Source organism: Xiphophorus couchianus, chromosome 7 (genome assembly GCF_001444195.1).
Source record: "Xiphophorus couchianus chromosome 7, X_couchianus-1.0, whole genome shotgun sequence".
In the NCBI taxonomy this organism is placed as follows: Eukaryota; Metazoa; Chordata; class Actinopteri; order Cyprinodontiformes; family Poeciliidae; genus Xiphophorus; species Xiphophorus couchianus.
The window spans coordinates 10,163,506-10,180,140 of NC_040234.1; the positions used below are offsets into that span (position 1 = coordinate 10,163,506).

At 41.3% G+C, this 16,635-nt stretch overlaps 1 protein-coding gene across 3 annotated transcripts in view; it reads right to left on the reverse strand.

Annotated features, from left to right (window-relative positions):
• klf12b (Kruppel like factor 12b) overlaps window positions 1-16,635 on the reverse strand; it is a 50,690-nt gene that overhangs the window by 28,936 nt on the left and 5,119 nt on the right. The window contains exons 1-2 of one of the 3 annotated variants that reach the window (XM_028023163.1): window positions 4,464-4,597; window positions 1,916-1,998 (exon numbers count right to left, since the gene is read on the reverse strand). The exons of 1 other annotated variant lie outside the window; for it this stretch is intronic. In XM_028023163.1, the coding sequence (XP_027878964.1) occupies window positions 1,916-1,998; window positions 4,464-4,557 (177 nt within the window). In that variant the 5' untranslated portion in view covers window positions 4,558-4,597. Of the gene's footprint in view, window positions 1-1,915; window positions 1,999-4,463; window positions 4,598-16,635 lie in introns of those variants that run through there. One more of the 3 variants, XM_028023164.1, reaches the window with a different exon arrangement.

The window sequence follows — 16,635 nt, forward strand, 5'->3', positions numbered from 1 at the left end:
ATAATCTTTTTCATATGCATCGATGGTAGGGCAGAAGGAAACAAAGTTTTCTAGAAAACATCATTGTTGCCCCATTTGTAGTTTTTGGAAAATCAGACAAGATTCAAAAGCAATGCTGGAAGAATTTTCTGGACAGATGAGTACCTAATAGAACTTTTATTGTTTAAGACACGTTAGTTTTGCAAAAGTGCATGGTTGGTATTGTGGTTGGCATTTGATTTGCTGCATATTCTCCAGGAAGTTTTGGTAGAACAAAACTACGGCACTATCTGAATCTAGTTAAGAAGTTTGTAATATAGCAAGACAGCATTTGTGTTTCCATTATGAATGTGCGCAAAATATTGATATTGATGTTGATATTCCACTAATGTCGAATTGCTGTGTGTCCATTAAATAAGAAACACCTTTAAAATCACATGTGAATAAGCTTGTTCACACAGTATGTCAGTAAGAAGCATGCCACTCTATCATTCTCCTACCACTTCCTGTTGTCTTCTTTATTTTTTCCGCCAGTAGTAATATCTGGTTGTGAATCACATGACTCCATCCATCCATCCATCCATCCATCCATTTTCTGTTCACCCTTGTCCCTAATGGGGTCGGGAGGGTTGCTGGTGAATTTAGAGAAACCAATTGACCTGACAGTCATGTTTTTGGACTGTGGGAGGAAGCCGGAGTACCCGGAGAGAACCCACGCATGCACAGGGAGAACATGCAAACTCCATGCAGAAAGACCCCGGCCGGGAATCGAACCCAGGACCTTCTTGCTGCAAGGCAACAGTGCTACCAACTGCGCCACTGTGCAGCCATCACATGACTCGTGATGTGAAAAAAAGTGTTGAAATTGCAGTTTTGTGAAATACACTAATTTCAATACAGCTGAAAAATCACCTCATCCTAACGCAAAAACTTTGGGTATTTTCAAAAATCGCCTTACTTCCATTAATCATTTATTTTTGTAATTCCAACTTACACAATTTTACGGTCAAAGGAAATGCAGCAATTGACCCAAACACAAATACCATTAATGTTTTGAAATTACCAGTTAGGATACCCGAACTTAGTCCCACAGAAATGCTGGGGAGTAAGTTGATGTGAGCAATTTGTGTTATGACTGGAAGGGGGTCGGCATGGATGAATGAGCTCAAATTCTTTCAAGCTGATACCCAGGACTGATCAACAGTTACAGAAAACATTTAGGTGGAGTAAATTGTCCATAAGGGAGTCATACTACATGCCAAATAGAAAAAACCTTCATCAGGTCGTCGGTTTTGCGTTACTGACTTATTTTACTATCTATGCACAGATCTTGCTTGAAATTCTGAAGTTTTACATCTAAGGATTATAGAGAAGGTGTAGAACATTAACAAACTTCATCACCGTCACTTGGAAGGCTTGTAGTAAAAAGAACCCTCTCTGTGGGACAAATTTGTATTAAACAGATATTAGTTATGTGTTTGTAAGAGAGCCCGGCAAAAGAGGAATGAAGGGAAACTGAACGACGTAAAGATGCAGGAACAAACAAAGCCAGATAAGATTTGGAGTTTCCCATGCTAACCCTCCTCCCCAGAGCAGTGACTACATCTGTGCACTGATCCCCCACCCTAACACTCCCCCCCTGCTTGCATGGACTCTGTTGGCCCCAGTCACCTCCCAAAAAGACCCCACTGCATTCCTCCTCCAGCTGTGGCTCTCCTCCTCTCCCCATGGTTCGTCTCTCTTCCCTCTGCCTACCACCATGCTCCCCAACCACTCCTTGTAGCCCCCAAACTCACTGGCTCAGGCCTGGGAGTGATTAACAGCCCACTGCCAGGAGGACGAAGAGAAGAAAAGGAAAGCAGAGAAGAAGAAGAAGAACAAGAAGAAGAAAAAAAAAGAAAAAGAGGAATTGTCTGGAAAATAACTGCTCTCTTACCCCTTGTTCCGATTCCAGGGGCTCGACTTTGACTCGGACTGCAGGCATTCCGTCAAGCATTAACATCCTGTTTCTTAGGCTGCCTGCGAAGGAACACAGAGGAGGTGTAAGACGGGTGTTTTGGCGTGACTAAGCAGGTCCCACACTCAGTTATTCACACACGGACATCTACAATGTAGTGCCTGCACCCAATGGGAAGTGGGCACGTTTTTAAATAGGAATGAATTCGGGTTGAAAGTCATTACACCACAGATGAGCACAAACTGTGGAAAGCCGGTACGCACGCAGTGGGGCATTCTTAATGTCCTTGTTTGCTGGTGTGAGGCTTATGCAATAACACTGATTACAAACCTCTCAAGACATTTTTGGAATACAAACTGATGCACTGACATCATCTAAAAAACAACAGAAGTAGAGTCCACTAAGAAAAAGAAAATACTGGCTACATACAATGAAAACTTTCCTTTGTAAAACTCAGAAGCATAAGACACACAATCACAATATTTGCACATCACTTCATCCCTTCTGCCTAGTCACGTTATTTAAAGCAGGCAGCCCAACCCGCCTCCTCAGTTCCACGCTGCAGCTTTAAGAGGGATACTCAGATGGAGCCAATGACAACAATGCGTGCGCCGTATCCCCTCAGCTGGAGCCGACCTAAGGTAACCCTCCCTCTTATTATTTTAGCAGTGCTACATGGAGGAATGCAAGCAAGACAAATAGACTCTACACATCTCTATTACTCTCCGCTGCTGGCACCACCAGACAGAGTTTGCATCTCGGCCTTTGGAATAAGCAGCAAACGAGATCATTGCGATCACGAATGTAAAACTAGTGATTGAGTGTTTAAGCTGTTTGTATGCGGCGCGTTGCATTGAAGATTTTCGTACGTTAAACTTCTGGTGTTTTCTTGAGATTTCAAGTAGAAGTCCAACGCGAATGACTGCAGAATGGTGAAGTGGAAGGAAAGTGATAAATGCTTCCAAGCATTCGCAGACTCTAACTCTCCACTCTATTGTACAGTGTCTCAGACTGAACACTGATTAATTGTGTCTGAGGGGTTTGGGACTTAGCTCCATCTAGGCCTGTCATGATAACAATTTTTGCTGCATGATAAATTTTCTCATAAGTTATTGCGATAAACAATAATATTGCTGTTTGGAGACCCGTTTTCAAGTAATGTAATGGTAATGGCATAAAAATACAAGTACATCCTGTCAAAAACTAAGTTAAAACAAATTTCTAAAACAATTTAACACTAAAACAGGAGGACATTTTAAACATCCAAAATAAATAAACAAAACACCAGAAATAATAAACTCCCTACAGAATTAAAGCAACTTCTTCATCTGCTGACGTACACTGGACAGCAACTGTTATTACTAAACATCTCACATTTTTGAAACTTCTGGTATTCTTTTGCATTTTTTAAGTCATTTCTTGCCATCCAAGACGTCCCAAAGAACTGTTGCAAAAAAAAAAAAAAAAAATCAAGAGCCACAGATTGTTCCTTTTCTTCTCAGATTTTCAAGCTGGAGGCTAATCCTGACCGTTTGTGCGTGAGCAGAGGTAGAGAAAGAGGGCGGATTTACTCCCTCAATCTGCAGCAACCCCCCCCCCCCCCCCCCCCCCCCCCCCCCGACACCCACCCCTTCAAACCCCCACCAGAGCTGGCCTCTCACATCTAACTCCCTCAGGTACCCTGGCTGTGCCGCTATTGTGTTGTTGTCCAGGATGTCCTTCGGCTTCAGGTCTTGGTAGGCCCAGATAGCGTTTCCATAGTAACAGTTGGCGGGTGGAGCAGCAGCCTGAGTCCAGCCTTAAGCCATGTGTTGAGGAGAAAATAAAAAGGGGGAGTGTGTTCAGGCAGGCTGAAAGTGGGATTTGTTTTTCTCCGATTAAAATGTTTTTCACTTTTAAAAGTACATTTATTGTTTTTTTGTTTTGTTTTTCTAAAAGGGAAACTTCTCAAAACTTATTTTCAAGAGCAGAAAAAAGTTTTTGCTTTGATGTTAGCGCTGTATGTCCAACCTATTTTGTCAAATCACCAATGCTCATTTCCTGAAAGCAACATGCTTAGCACCTGAAAGTCCAGTTAATCCAGTGGCGTTGAAGCACCTTCCTAATGAACTGGCCTGCAGAGGGCCATTCATAGGAAATCAATGGCAGTTGCATAGCTCTGCTTGTGACTGCAAAGAGCTAACAGCAGTAAAGAGAAACCCAACACTGCATAACGAGGTAACAGAGGAGGCCCGAATATCTTGAAATCAACAGCTTTTGCTCTTGTAAAAGAATCATTTCTGCCTTCAGAGAAACCCAAATCACATAGACTGAAATAGGAAAAAGGCTGAAATGGATACAATTTCTACAGGACGACAAACCAGTGCATGTCCAGTGTTATATATCACAATTTTTTGTGTGTGCTAGTGGCAGGCTCAGGCAACCACCAGTGAGTTGTCCATCAGCGACGTGAGGCACTGTGTGTGGGACATAGAGAGGTTGGGGGTGGGGAGGAAAGGTAGCAGGAAACAGGGTAGATTAAGATCACCTTTCCATTTGCTCCACTCCAAAATGAAATGGCCATCCCAGGTGTGTGTGGGGGGAGTTGGTGCAGAGAGAAGGGCAGTGAAGTGGTGAGGCATCTCATTTCTCCCTCCAGCAAACCTTGCTCTCCCCTCAAATATAGTAAAGAACGAAAAAAATGAAGTTAAAGGTAGCAGGTGAGGCTCAGTGGCGATGTCAGCTGCAAAATTGCTCCATGCAAGGAGGTTTTTAAGTATTTCTGCTAAGGTTAGTGACATTGCAGGCTGATGCCTCGAATCAGGCTGGGATGATCAAGGCATTTCTAGGTCAGTAGTGTTGGAATTTACTGGTAGAAATAATGATTGTGCCATTTTTATGTGCACAACTTTGAAGGCTGTGAGCATTATTTTTAAATCTTAACAAAATCTGGTGTTTTTTTTTCACAATCCAGGTAAATTTTGCCCTTTACACTGGTGTCGATAGTACAACAGAGACTGTGTTGGATGCTGCTGCTGCTATCTGACTATCTGTGTCATGTGACCTCCTCTACCTGCTATGCTACCCACAGAAATGTCTGTGTAGGAGACAGACAGCAGCTGAAACACCACTAAATAATTTTAAGCAAAGCACCTTGTGTAAGGCAGGATTACAAGTTTTCTGCTAGTTTGGTCCACCCAGAATTAACAGGAACCACATTAAAATAAATCAACAAAATATAACGGTGATTTGCCAAGATCCAAATCACCAGCAGCATAAGAAAACATTAACAATGAGACTTGTTTTAAAGAAGCCACTGGAAAATTTCTGGTGAGAGATCCCCAGCCTATTAAAGAGCACCACTTCTTTCCACGATATGCATGTTCTGTACATCTCAAGGTCAGCAAAAAGGTTCTGACATACAATTGGGAATTGTTGTCTGCCAACCTATAATATGCTTCTCATCTTCCGCACGTGGTAGCAATCCCTTAACCATGATGACCTGTCAGGTTCAGTGTGCTAAAAAGTGCATTAGGACAGTCTATGGTGGTCAGATGATCCACCAGTGTCCGTCTGATGTAAGTGCATCAATCAGCAAAATGTAATTCAGACAGTAACAGAGTATAGAAGGAAGAACAAGATGTTTGCTTCTATTCAGTCAGATTTGGGGAAACCCTCAAGCTTATCTTGTGCATGTAGTTCTGGTGAATTCTGTGGGTTTATTCACAACCCTGTGATTCTGCTATCCCAGCTGCATAATCTGAAAGTGCACCCATCCCATGGTCTCTAGAGATCTATGTGGTTAACGTGACCGGATCCATAATGGAAGGTTGTATGTGTAGTGCACACCTGTGATCCAACATGATTTACTGAAATGTTTTGTATTCTTCTGTTGATTTAAACAGCCAGTGGATGAGCTGGTGTGTTATCATCACCTGACATGCAGGGCTGCATTTCTCTGACTCTAACAATATAGCTGACATTAAAATAGGATGAATACAAGTGTGCACACGTGTTGGCTTTATTATCATAAAGTATGAGTTTTGGCTGCTTAGTGATTTGTTCACTTCCATTGTCAGAACAAGAAAGCAAGTTTATACCTGAATTACACAGAAAAGAGTTTATATAAGCAACTAACCAGATTAAAAGCAGCGGGTGGTGAACATCACTGTTTGTTCATGCAAGCATGATCCTGCTTTAGGATGTTCCCATGTAAGAGAAATGAAACACACTTTTGCCAAAATTAAAGTACGGCTTAAACAACCTCTTGAAACCAGACTTTAGTAACTGGCTGCACTGTACTGTCTCTGCTTCCCCTCTTATCTCTAGCTCTCATGTGAATGTACTTATACACAGAAACGGCACAAACCCGGCGCAACAGAAGGGCCCCCGCCAATGCTTTGTTCCTGTGTAGAGTGCCCACAGCAACCGCTTGCATCTGTGTCACAGAGGCCGGACCTGCTGCCACAAGCTGGGGCGGAAGAGGGGATGGGAAAGGGTGGGCCGCAGCGAGTTCAGGGCGATACATGAGTACGGATTAGGGAAGGTGATAGGAAAAGGAGCGAGCGAGGGTGGGGGCCGTGTTGAAGAATTGCTGGCAAGAGTGGTGTAGGGGGTGGGGGGAGCAATCAAGGAGAGTTGAAAGGGCTCGGAGGGGGCTGGTACAGCAGGAGGAGGGGGTAGGAGTCAAAGAAGTGAGAGTGGGAAGAGAGGGGACATGGAGCTGAGCCAAGGCCTGGTCGAGCGCAAAGCATACAGTGCAAGAATGTCAACAGACCCCCCCACCCCTCAACCCCTTTCTGGTCCCATAACAAAAAGAAAAAAAGCAAGAGAAAAAGCTGCAAATAAAAACTACTTAATCGGAACAAAATTAGAAGAAACCATTATACAGAGATGTTAATGCTATTGCACAAAAACCAGAGAGTTGTTGGGTGATATGAGATGAGCATTTCCTGTGTTGTGCTTGAACTGTCTGTCGCTGGCCTCTTTGCAGCAGCTCACTTCCCTCTTCTGAGCCCCTGGACACCCCGGTGTGACACATTGGCCTGATAACTGGCCTACAACCGCTAGCTCACCCGCTCACTACTCTACTTCTTCTCTTTTCAGTTGCTGAGCGCATGAACTTCTAGAAAAGCTGAGTACATTCACAATTACTCTGCCATCACAAAGTGAAGACCATTGTGAATGGCACTTTTGTCGATATCGTAAAATACATTTTTAATAAATGTAATTAGACTGATTTTTGTCTCCAAAGCAACAGAAGGACAAAAACATCTGCTTTTCAATCTGATCATGGTTCACGTTTACCCGCCGCCCCACGTGTCTCACCCTGCCATTCAAATACTGGACTTCCCTGCAGAGTTAAAGCTTAAAGAATAACTTCGCTGAGCAAAAACTGGTACTTGGTTTGGTCAAAGGTTCAGCATACTTGAGTCTTGCACCTGCTCTTCCCCGTATTGCAAAGCCAAAGGCTTTCTTACATCACATAAATAAAACATTTGTTCTGCTACAAACTGTCATGGTCTGAAAGGTTTTAGTTTGTTTCCCTTGTGTTGTTTTCTGACTTCAGACTGTCACCTGTATGCTTTATCTCCTCATGTCTATAGCTCCTGTTTCGGTTTTTATCTTGCATAAGCTTTTTGTTGCCCAATGCCATTTTTGGATGTTTGCTGATGTTCAGTTTTTGCTTTAGTTGGTCTCTTGCTGAGCTTTAGCTTTTAGAAATCCCTTTAAATCATAGTTTCGTCACCAAAAGGGGTAAAAATTGTTGCACGGTTTAACAATTGGTTGTGTGCAAACAAATTTAGGTATAAAAGGTATAAGACGAATAGTCCAAGGCAAAAATATTCATGGGACTTAAACTTTTTCTTATTTCATTACACAGCAACCAGAAAAATGCCTGTAGAAAGGGTTTTTTTTGTAATAAGTGAACTCAAAGTAGTTCCTAACTGTTAGATGGAAAGAAAATGATAAATTATTTCTTACTAAATAAAACCTGAAATACTGTGGTGGGTAATTGCATTCATCCCCCTAAACAAAAAGCAGTGAAGCTATGTGTCTTTAGAAGTGACCAAACCTCAAAAAGAGATTGTATCTCTGTGCAATTTAATCTCCAGTTGTTTTCTGAAGGCTTCAGAGGTTTTGCTAGAGAATATCAGTGAACAAGCACCTTCATGAAGACAAAGGCACACGGCAGACAGATTAGGAATAAAGTTGTGCAGGCAAAGTCATCAACTAATTTAAACACCTCATGGTGGGTCTTTTGATCAATCAATAACATTCGCATTTTGGAAATGTGGCCGAAAAAAAGTACAGATTGTCGAGTACTGGGTGTCACAGCTGATTCTATTCAGCTGAGACAGGGAGCCAAGTGGATGGATAATTAATACAGGATCATTACGGCAGAAACACAATAAGAGACAAAAACTTGAGATTGGGGTGGAGGTTCTCTTTTCAGCAGGAAGATAGATATAAACATACAGCCAGAGCTGCAACAGAATGGTACCAATTAAAGAATACACCAAGTTAGAATATCCAAGTCAAAGCCCAGGCCTAAATCCATATGAGTATCTTGCGTGCAAAGCTGGTAGAGACATATGTCGAAGGAATTGCAGCAGTACTCGCAGCAGGAGGTAGTTGCACAATAAACTAAATCATAGGGGCTGAAGACAAAAGCACAATACATTTACAGATTTTTATTTGCAGAACATTTCTGAAAATTGTGTATCCTTTTGGTTACATTGACATTTGTAGTTGTAATATGACATATTGAAACAGGTTAAGGTGTGTGATTACTTTTTAAAGGCACTACAAGGGGTATTAAATCAAGTTTAAAATATGTCTGACTTTAATGTTCTTTCTCTGAGACCCTTCAGAAGCAGCAAGAGACTGAAGAACCTTGCTTTGTTTTAACCTTTTGCATTAAACCCCAATTATGTAGGAAAAGATATTTCCTGTGACACAACTAATAGGTTTGTTTGCACTTCCACATCATGGTAGATCAGTGTTTTATATTTCACATTCGTATCAAAGCAATTTGACAGCGATTTATATGAAATATTGTCTCCAGCAGTCAGGGAATGTCACGAGAGATCATAATGTGACGTGTAAACTTTTCTCCAGGGGTACAGAAAGTGTTCTCGGCATTTGTTTTCACACGCTGAGTGCAGTAGTACTCCCCATAATGAGATGCGTGACCTTTATGTGAAACTGGCGGAGTTCCCCTTTTATGGCTTTCCAGCCAAAGACAGACAATACCAGGTAAACACCGCTGACGATGTTTGTTACTCTCACCTCTGTGACAATAAGTGTTTTCCCGCAGTCCACTCTTCTAGATGTACTGACATTGACAATCTCTCTCTTTTTTATTTTTTTTTTTTTTGCATAATTCCTGGCACTCTGTGAATGGTCTCATAATTTCCATTTCATAAGCTGTATTTTCCTTGGCAAGAGCAACAAGATAAAGTCTTTCAGATGCTTCTGGGAGACTTCTGAACAGGACTCGAGAGAGCAGAATCCCTCTACTTATAAAAGCGAGGACTTCTCTATCAGATGACAAGCCCAATGGCATCAAATTGCAGCTTATGTGCACTGCACTGTTAGAGAAAAAACAGGAGGGAGAGAACACTTCCCTTTAGGGATAAAACCCCCTTAAATATGCACTCAGCTGATGCTTTTACCTCTAAACACTCTAGACATTTCCTCTGAGAATAGCTGCAGTCCAGAAAGGACAAACTTTCTGCATGAACACAGCTATTAATAGAGAGAACACTTTCATCATGTGTTGGGTAATTTAATCCTACAACGCCTAATCTGTGAACAATTTGGGTTAAAAAATAAAAAAAAGTTTGGGGACGTTGTAAAAACAGTAGTTAGGTAAGCAGATGAAGCTTTTCTTGACGATTGCCTAAATCTGCTATTTAAACAGACTGAAATTTTTGCATAATCACTGGAATAATTTTCAGCAAAAAACTATGGGCTACTACGTCTGGTCTCATTCTTTTGCTATGCCTTGATGGCACTGATTTCTAGGTTTCTCTGAGATCTAACTTTCCACGTTTCAGCACCTGTTGCTGCCTATTCAACTTCAGCTCTTTGGAAATATTTCTGGTCAAGAAAAACATCAGCAGTAGCGGCCTGGAAAAGGTGCACCACTCATTACTCCTTCTGAAATAATGATGTTTTAAAGCTACAAGCTGCATGTCTGTTAAGCAAATGACCCCAGGCTAGCTACCAATTACAAGAAAACTATTTACACTTTATGGTATTCTTCAGCATAGAGAAGGAAAAAGTATAAGTCACTTTACGAGACAAACATACAGTTTATATACAAAAATACATTCCCAATTGCAGTATTGCATGGTCAGGAAAATAGAAAAATGCAACAAAACACATTCTTCCAGCAAGTCGTGCCCTCTATGACCAGTCCAGGACGTTGTTGGGTCAAGCGTTGCATCGACTAAATGCATGTCAGAAAATCCCAAGTGTATGAAAAGACTAAGCATTTGTTAAAGCAGAGACACGGCACAAAATAGACCCAGACAGATCCAAAGACGAGCTCAGGGTGTGGATGGCTGAAGGCAGAATGGTGAAAAAAATGAGTATTGATTTCATTGATCTCTCTGTCAGAGTACGCATCAACTTCCATTTCGATAAAGTTCATCCTTGAGAAAACCTCTGACTATATCACAGACGTGGTCAAACTTTAGTTTGTTCTGCAAAGTTTTACTGAGTAAAAGTTATAATCATGACAAAATCCGTCTTCTAGGCCTTGAAGCTCAACTAAACTAATCATCATCTTATACCAGCAGAAAAGTGGTGATACTACAGCAAGTGTGGCAAAAGACAACAGCAGCAGGGCTTTAAATGGCTGGAATCATTTTTATCAGAGCTACAAAGTTTTCTTTATCAAAAGACAGGCCACCAACTAAACAGGTCTTATCTTAACCCACTTTGACTTCAATACTGGCGTACTCCAAACACTGTTACAGTTTTATTGGCACTGAGACAAACTAATTAATTTGAACTTGATTTTCTAGAAAATACCTGGATTTTTAAAAAACATTTTCTAAAGACAGACTACCAGATGTGTAACTAAACACGTGGTGCTTCATATGTCTTCAACTTAGAACCGTAAAGCTCTTGATTTAGTGAAATATAGAATCTTGTCCAACACAGAACTGGTGTAATATGAGGAATAAGATGGGGTGTCGCCATTTACTTCTCTCTTCAGAATGACACGATGGGAGTAACTTTTAAAAAAAAAAAGCTATTACAAAAAATCTTATAACAAAGTGATGTGTTGACCCACCGAGCGCTGAGAATCTGAGAACAAAGCAGTTCCATTTATAGAGCTGATACTCATGTAAATACACAGATAACACACAAAACACACACACACACACACACAAGATACACTTATACAACAGTAAGGCCCACGGAAGTTCCCATATTCTGGTGGATTGCCCTTGGGCCTGTGCTATTTCTGCCGGGGGCAGGGGGATCCTGTGTCAGTAATCCTGTCAGGATGAGGGGGATGAGGTCGCCGGATGCAGCTCAAGTCCACTGCCTTCATCCTCGTAACACTTATGCACAGTCAACCACACACAGACAGAACAATATTAAGGAACCTGTCGCCGAGTAATGTGTACAGCACATTACCTGAGACAGTTTTTCAGACGACAGTTTTTTCTTTTCTTTTCACAAGAAAAGAAAAAAAAAACTTTTGTGGTGTGGTTTAATTTTTTTTTCTTTCCACTTGAAAAATGAGTTCTTCTTTTCCCCGTCTTTTTGAGATTGTGAAAGGTCCCCACCTCCACCATTACGATCTTCTGCCTCTTGTGAAACTGTGGGAAATGAAGAAGCTGTTTATTCTGAGAGGAAACACTCAAAGCGAAAAGAAGAGTCGGTCACTGTCTGGTTTGTCTGTCTCCGTCTGTGTGTCAAACGCACTTCTTACAAAGCTGACTTCCTGAGCTGCTGCGCCGTTCTACAATCTGGCACAAACATGCACACACACCCAATCACCCTCACACACGCAGACACACGCACGCACTCGCTTGCAAACCTTTTGACCTCTTCCTGCACCCACGATAAACCAAATTTATCTAAGATTCGGAGACAGACTCACACATTCACACCAACATCCCCCCTCTGTATTGCAGTTCTGTCCATGAAAGAAGAATATGGATGCCCATTCAACACAAACAGCCACCCACACACACCTACCGCGCACACACACGAACCGCGCGCAAACGCACGTACACTCCTCCACAGTGCTCCAGAGAGAGGTAAACAGAAGAGTCTGACATCCTCTTGCATCATGTGCTTCAAATGCAGCAGAGAAGCAGCTAAACAAGCTGTGACTGTGACAGCTCTAAAGTGAGGTGGCTTTACTCGAGCGAGCCTCGGCTTCCGAGTCAAAGCAATTTGCGACACCGTTCCAGACGGTCTATGGTCAATTGGCTACAATTTTGATGTAAGCACGAGAAAGAATGAGGTAAATGTTTAGCATGGTTACAGTTGGAAAAAAGCACAATTGGACGCAGCTAAACACTTCATAGAGAGACAATTTAGTGAAAGGTCCACTTGCATAGTCTGGTGACCTCAAAGAAACACAACACACACACACACTGACCTTATCTCAGTAAATGCTGTAGAGTTAGAATCTGTGTGTCTAAAAAAGCCCCTGACACAAAAACCTCACTCCTAAAAAAAGGAAGAGGATGCAGGGAGATATAGAGATATAGAGAGACCTAAAATCTAGATCTTTTGCCACCTGATCTTACAATAATAAAATGTTGTAAATTAACGTCTCTCTTTCAGATTTTATCAGTTTGCTCTCAGCATATGACGTTGTCCCTTGAGGTGTTTGTAAGTTTTTGTTATAAACTCCAGGTGTTCCTTAAGCTTGACTTCTTGTTTCTATATCTGAGACTCTTATTTTGGTGTACTTCTTGAGTGGCCCGGTCATGCATTCGGCTAATAAAGACTTCTTGCCTCAAAACACTTGGTTACAAATGAAGAAAGGAAAGATTTATAAGTACAGTTGTATCATTTCTAAAATTTCCATCTCAGTTTTTATAAGGTTTTTATATTTTTTATGGCTTTTTTTATGCCTAAGAGTGGTTATATGTTGTACATGTGTGACTGCCATGCTACCTGCAATAAATGCTATAATTGCTAACATTTACTAGTATAGTTAGCATGGCTAGGTTTACAAAAACAACTCTAGCATGTTCAATGACAGCCAGAGGTTGAAAACTCAAAAACCATAAAAAAGGAACTATGACGGACTAAGTGAAGCATTCCTGTTATTGACTAAAAAAAAGTCGTACTCTCTCTCTGGCTCTAATTGAGCCTGAATGATAAGTAAACATGCGTCAACAAGTGGAAAATATTGTTCCTTTCAAATAGCTCATTAGACCATTGTGTTTGCTCTGAATTAAACTTAGATGCCTTACTGAAACTTTGATTAGCTCACTTTAAGTCTCGTTACCATGACGTGACTAGGCCACGGTATGGTGTTTTCACTAATCAGAGAAAGATCACAAGGTGCTGACTGGTTGTAAAGCTAAAAATATTCCCATTTCACTTGCTGTCCTCTTGACACAGTGACTTGCTAATTGCTAGCTACTAACAATGCTGAAGACATCTGCCTCAAAACTTCCTGTCAGTGCTAGACTGAAGGATTGTTTAGTCGCCGCTTAGACAGATCAAACCTGAAGTAGATTACTTTTAGGTACTCCGTTTTTAAACTACTGCTTCATCCTATGTGCTTTACTTTTTTCCACAAAAAAGTAATGCAGAAATATTGTCCGGTCTTATAAAATGGATGCATGGACAAACTCCTATTAAAGCCATGTAAAAGTAATGATATATGCAGAGTACCTGGTTGCGCCATTTTTCAGAAAGATACTCTATTCCTCTTTCATCTTTATAATGATGTTTTCAGACTATTGAGGTAAGCTGTGCACAAGAGACAGGGAGAAAAAGGTTAGTTGCAGTGGATCAATAAGAAATGCACTCAGTGACTCAGTACGAGTCATTTATTTACCCTCAGTTCACAGGTCCCCAACCGAGGTGACTGCAGTGCAGTACTTAACAGTCTCAAACTTATACAGCAGCATCGTAGGTATAATTCTATATAATGTATTAATACTGATAAAAAAAACATTAACCCAAGTTGGAAAAACACCAAAACCAAAGCAGTATTAAATATTAACAGAGCATTTTATGATGCAAACATAGCTGCATCTTTAGTACCCTCCCTGCAGACCACCCCTCATCCCCCACCTCCCTAGTAGGGCATGTCTGTTGCCCTACTAGAGGATTCTTAGCAGGTTTTTGTCTTTTATTCCCCTCAGGCTCTGATCCTATATGTGTGCTTTCTTGTTCTCCACCGTCTATGGCTGACTGAGATCTCCCATCACCCCCGAACATACGTTCCGTGCTTATATAGAACTCACAATACCTGGTCGTCTGCATGCATCGCAGCACATGTGCATCCAAAAGCACTCTCAAAGATCGACCTAGATGTTCTACATTAACTGTACGATGCAGGCATGAGCAGACACCAATACCCTGACTCATCTACAGCGTCTCTTGTGAACAACTCACAGAGAAAAAAAAAAAATCAACTCTTTTATTTCCCTCTTTAGTTTATCTTTTTTCTCTCTCTTTCTCTCACTTGGTATCTCTGGTGATATAAACAGTGGTGAACGTGAAGGCCCACAGCAAGCTCAGGGGCGTTTTAGAGTTCAACAGCCTCGCAGACTTCTCTAGATGCGACATCACATCCTATCTAACCTTACTTTGTGCTGACACAACCAAATCCATTCCAACATGCTGCACATGGAAATGGACAATAACGAACCAACCAAAACATTCCAACACACTGACACTTATTGCACCGAGTGTATGCAGTTATTTTCGCTCAGCAAGTTTTTCCCTTCAGTTTGACCCGTGCCAGCGCTCCAAAGCCACTCCACGAAAGCCAGCAGCTACGTTTACCTCCATTACTCATCCGCTCACGCCTTCACTTCGATTATTTTTTTCTCTCTCTCTCTCTTTTCAAGCCAGCACTGTAGCACATTGATACCAGGTTGAAAAAAGGTGCGAGATGGACAATGTTGCTCACAGTCTGCACCTACGTTTGCCTCCGCTGCTACAAGTCAAAGACCTAGTGGAAATCTCTAGAGCATCGTTTCATCTGACCTGCAGTAACCTAAAACTAAAGGCAAACTGTGCTGCCTCCTTACGCACGTCTGCAAAAGCCATCTGCACTGAGGCTAAAGAGAGGAAGCTCCCCAAAGGTTCTGTTAGGGTAAGCTGTTTTAGTAAAACGATCCACAACACTCTGAAAATACTGAGGTTCACTGGTCTTCCACAGCCTTCTTCTTCTTCTTTGGCTTTCTGTCTTTTCTCCTTCCGTTTGTTATCCAACCATATTTGGTCAAAGTAAAACTCCACACCGGTTAGAGGGAGGAAACGTCACTGCAGATAGAAGGCCCTTCCGCTGGCATACCTTTCCATCTGAGCCATGAAAACATGTCAAGCAACTTTAAATCAGAGTCTAGGGACAAGATCTCTGCAAAGTGAGTCACTTCCTAAAAGATCTGACAGTGTAGCCCTGCACTGTCGTAATGAAAACAAAAAGAATAAATGTATCAATGTTTTGGGGTTTTAGATAGATAGATAGATAGATAGATAGATAGATAGATAGATAGATAGATAGATAGATAGATAGATAGATAGATAGATAGATAGATAGATAGATAGATAGATAGATAGATAATTGTTCACATTTTCACTACTATTTGACATCACTTGCTGTTGCGCAACACCTTCTGCACTTTGTCTCTGTATCTCGCAGTCCCTAAAAACACACGCTCCAGAACATTGTGGACAGCCTTAACTCAATTTGGTAAACAAACGTGGACTGGAGACCCGGGTCAAAGGTTGTATCCACAAGAGAAAACACAGAGGGAGGGAACACTTTGTCTTTTTCTGACATGATGAAATAACAGCTCAGGGACTTCCAATTTGCAAGGCGCAAATAATATTAAATCTTACTGTGCCCTGTGGAAATTTAAAATAAGCACAGGTAAATTGATTATCATTTCATATGCGTCTGAATAAAGCGGAGACATCCTCTCCATCTTTGTTATATTTTTACTCAGAAAATGAATGTTCAGGCCAGGGTCAACCGATGGAGGGAGAATTATTGAATATTTTACGATTTTATCAACATTTGTATGAACTGTAATTAAGTTGTATTGACATGTGTGCTAAATCTGTCATCTGTCATATTTGAATTATTTATGTATGGTGTGTGTTGTTAATACTTCTTCTAAATGGGTCCCTAAACTGTAAACAATAAACCCTTGCTCTTTTTATTTCTTCTTGTCTTATAGTTAGACATGAATCCAGCCGTGTACTGTAGTACACTGCACTCTATCTGCAGTCAATGCAGATACGCTCCATAACACCCCCTTGGATCAATGAGCAGTCACTCAATATGTCAGTAGTTAACCCAGCTGATTATGGGGTAATTCGGGGAATTCAATCCCCATGAATATGAATTGGCCCCTATATGTTGTTGGCACGAACAGACCACTGCATCTTCCTTGAAAGATTCAGTCAGCAGGAGCTCAACTTGCGTTTTGTGAACTGCGACAAACAGAGGATGCTTTCAGTGAAGGAATCTCACCCAGTAATTA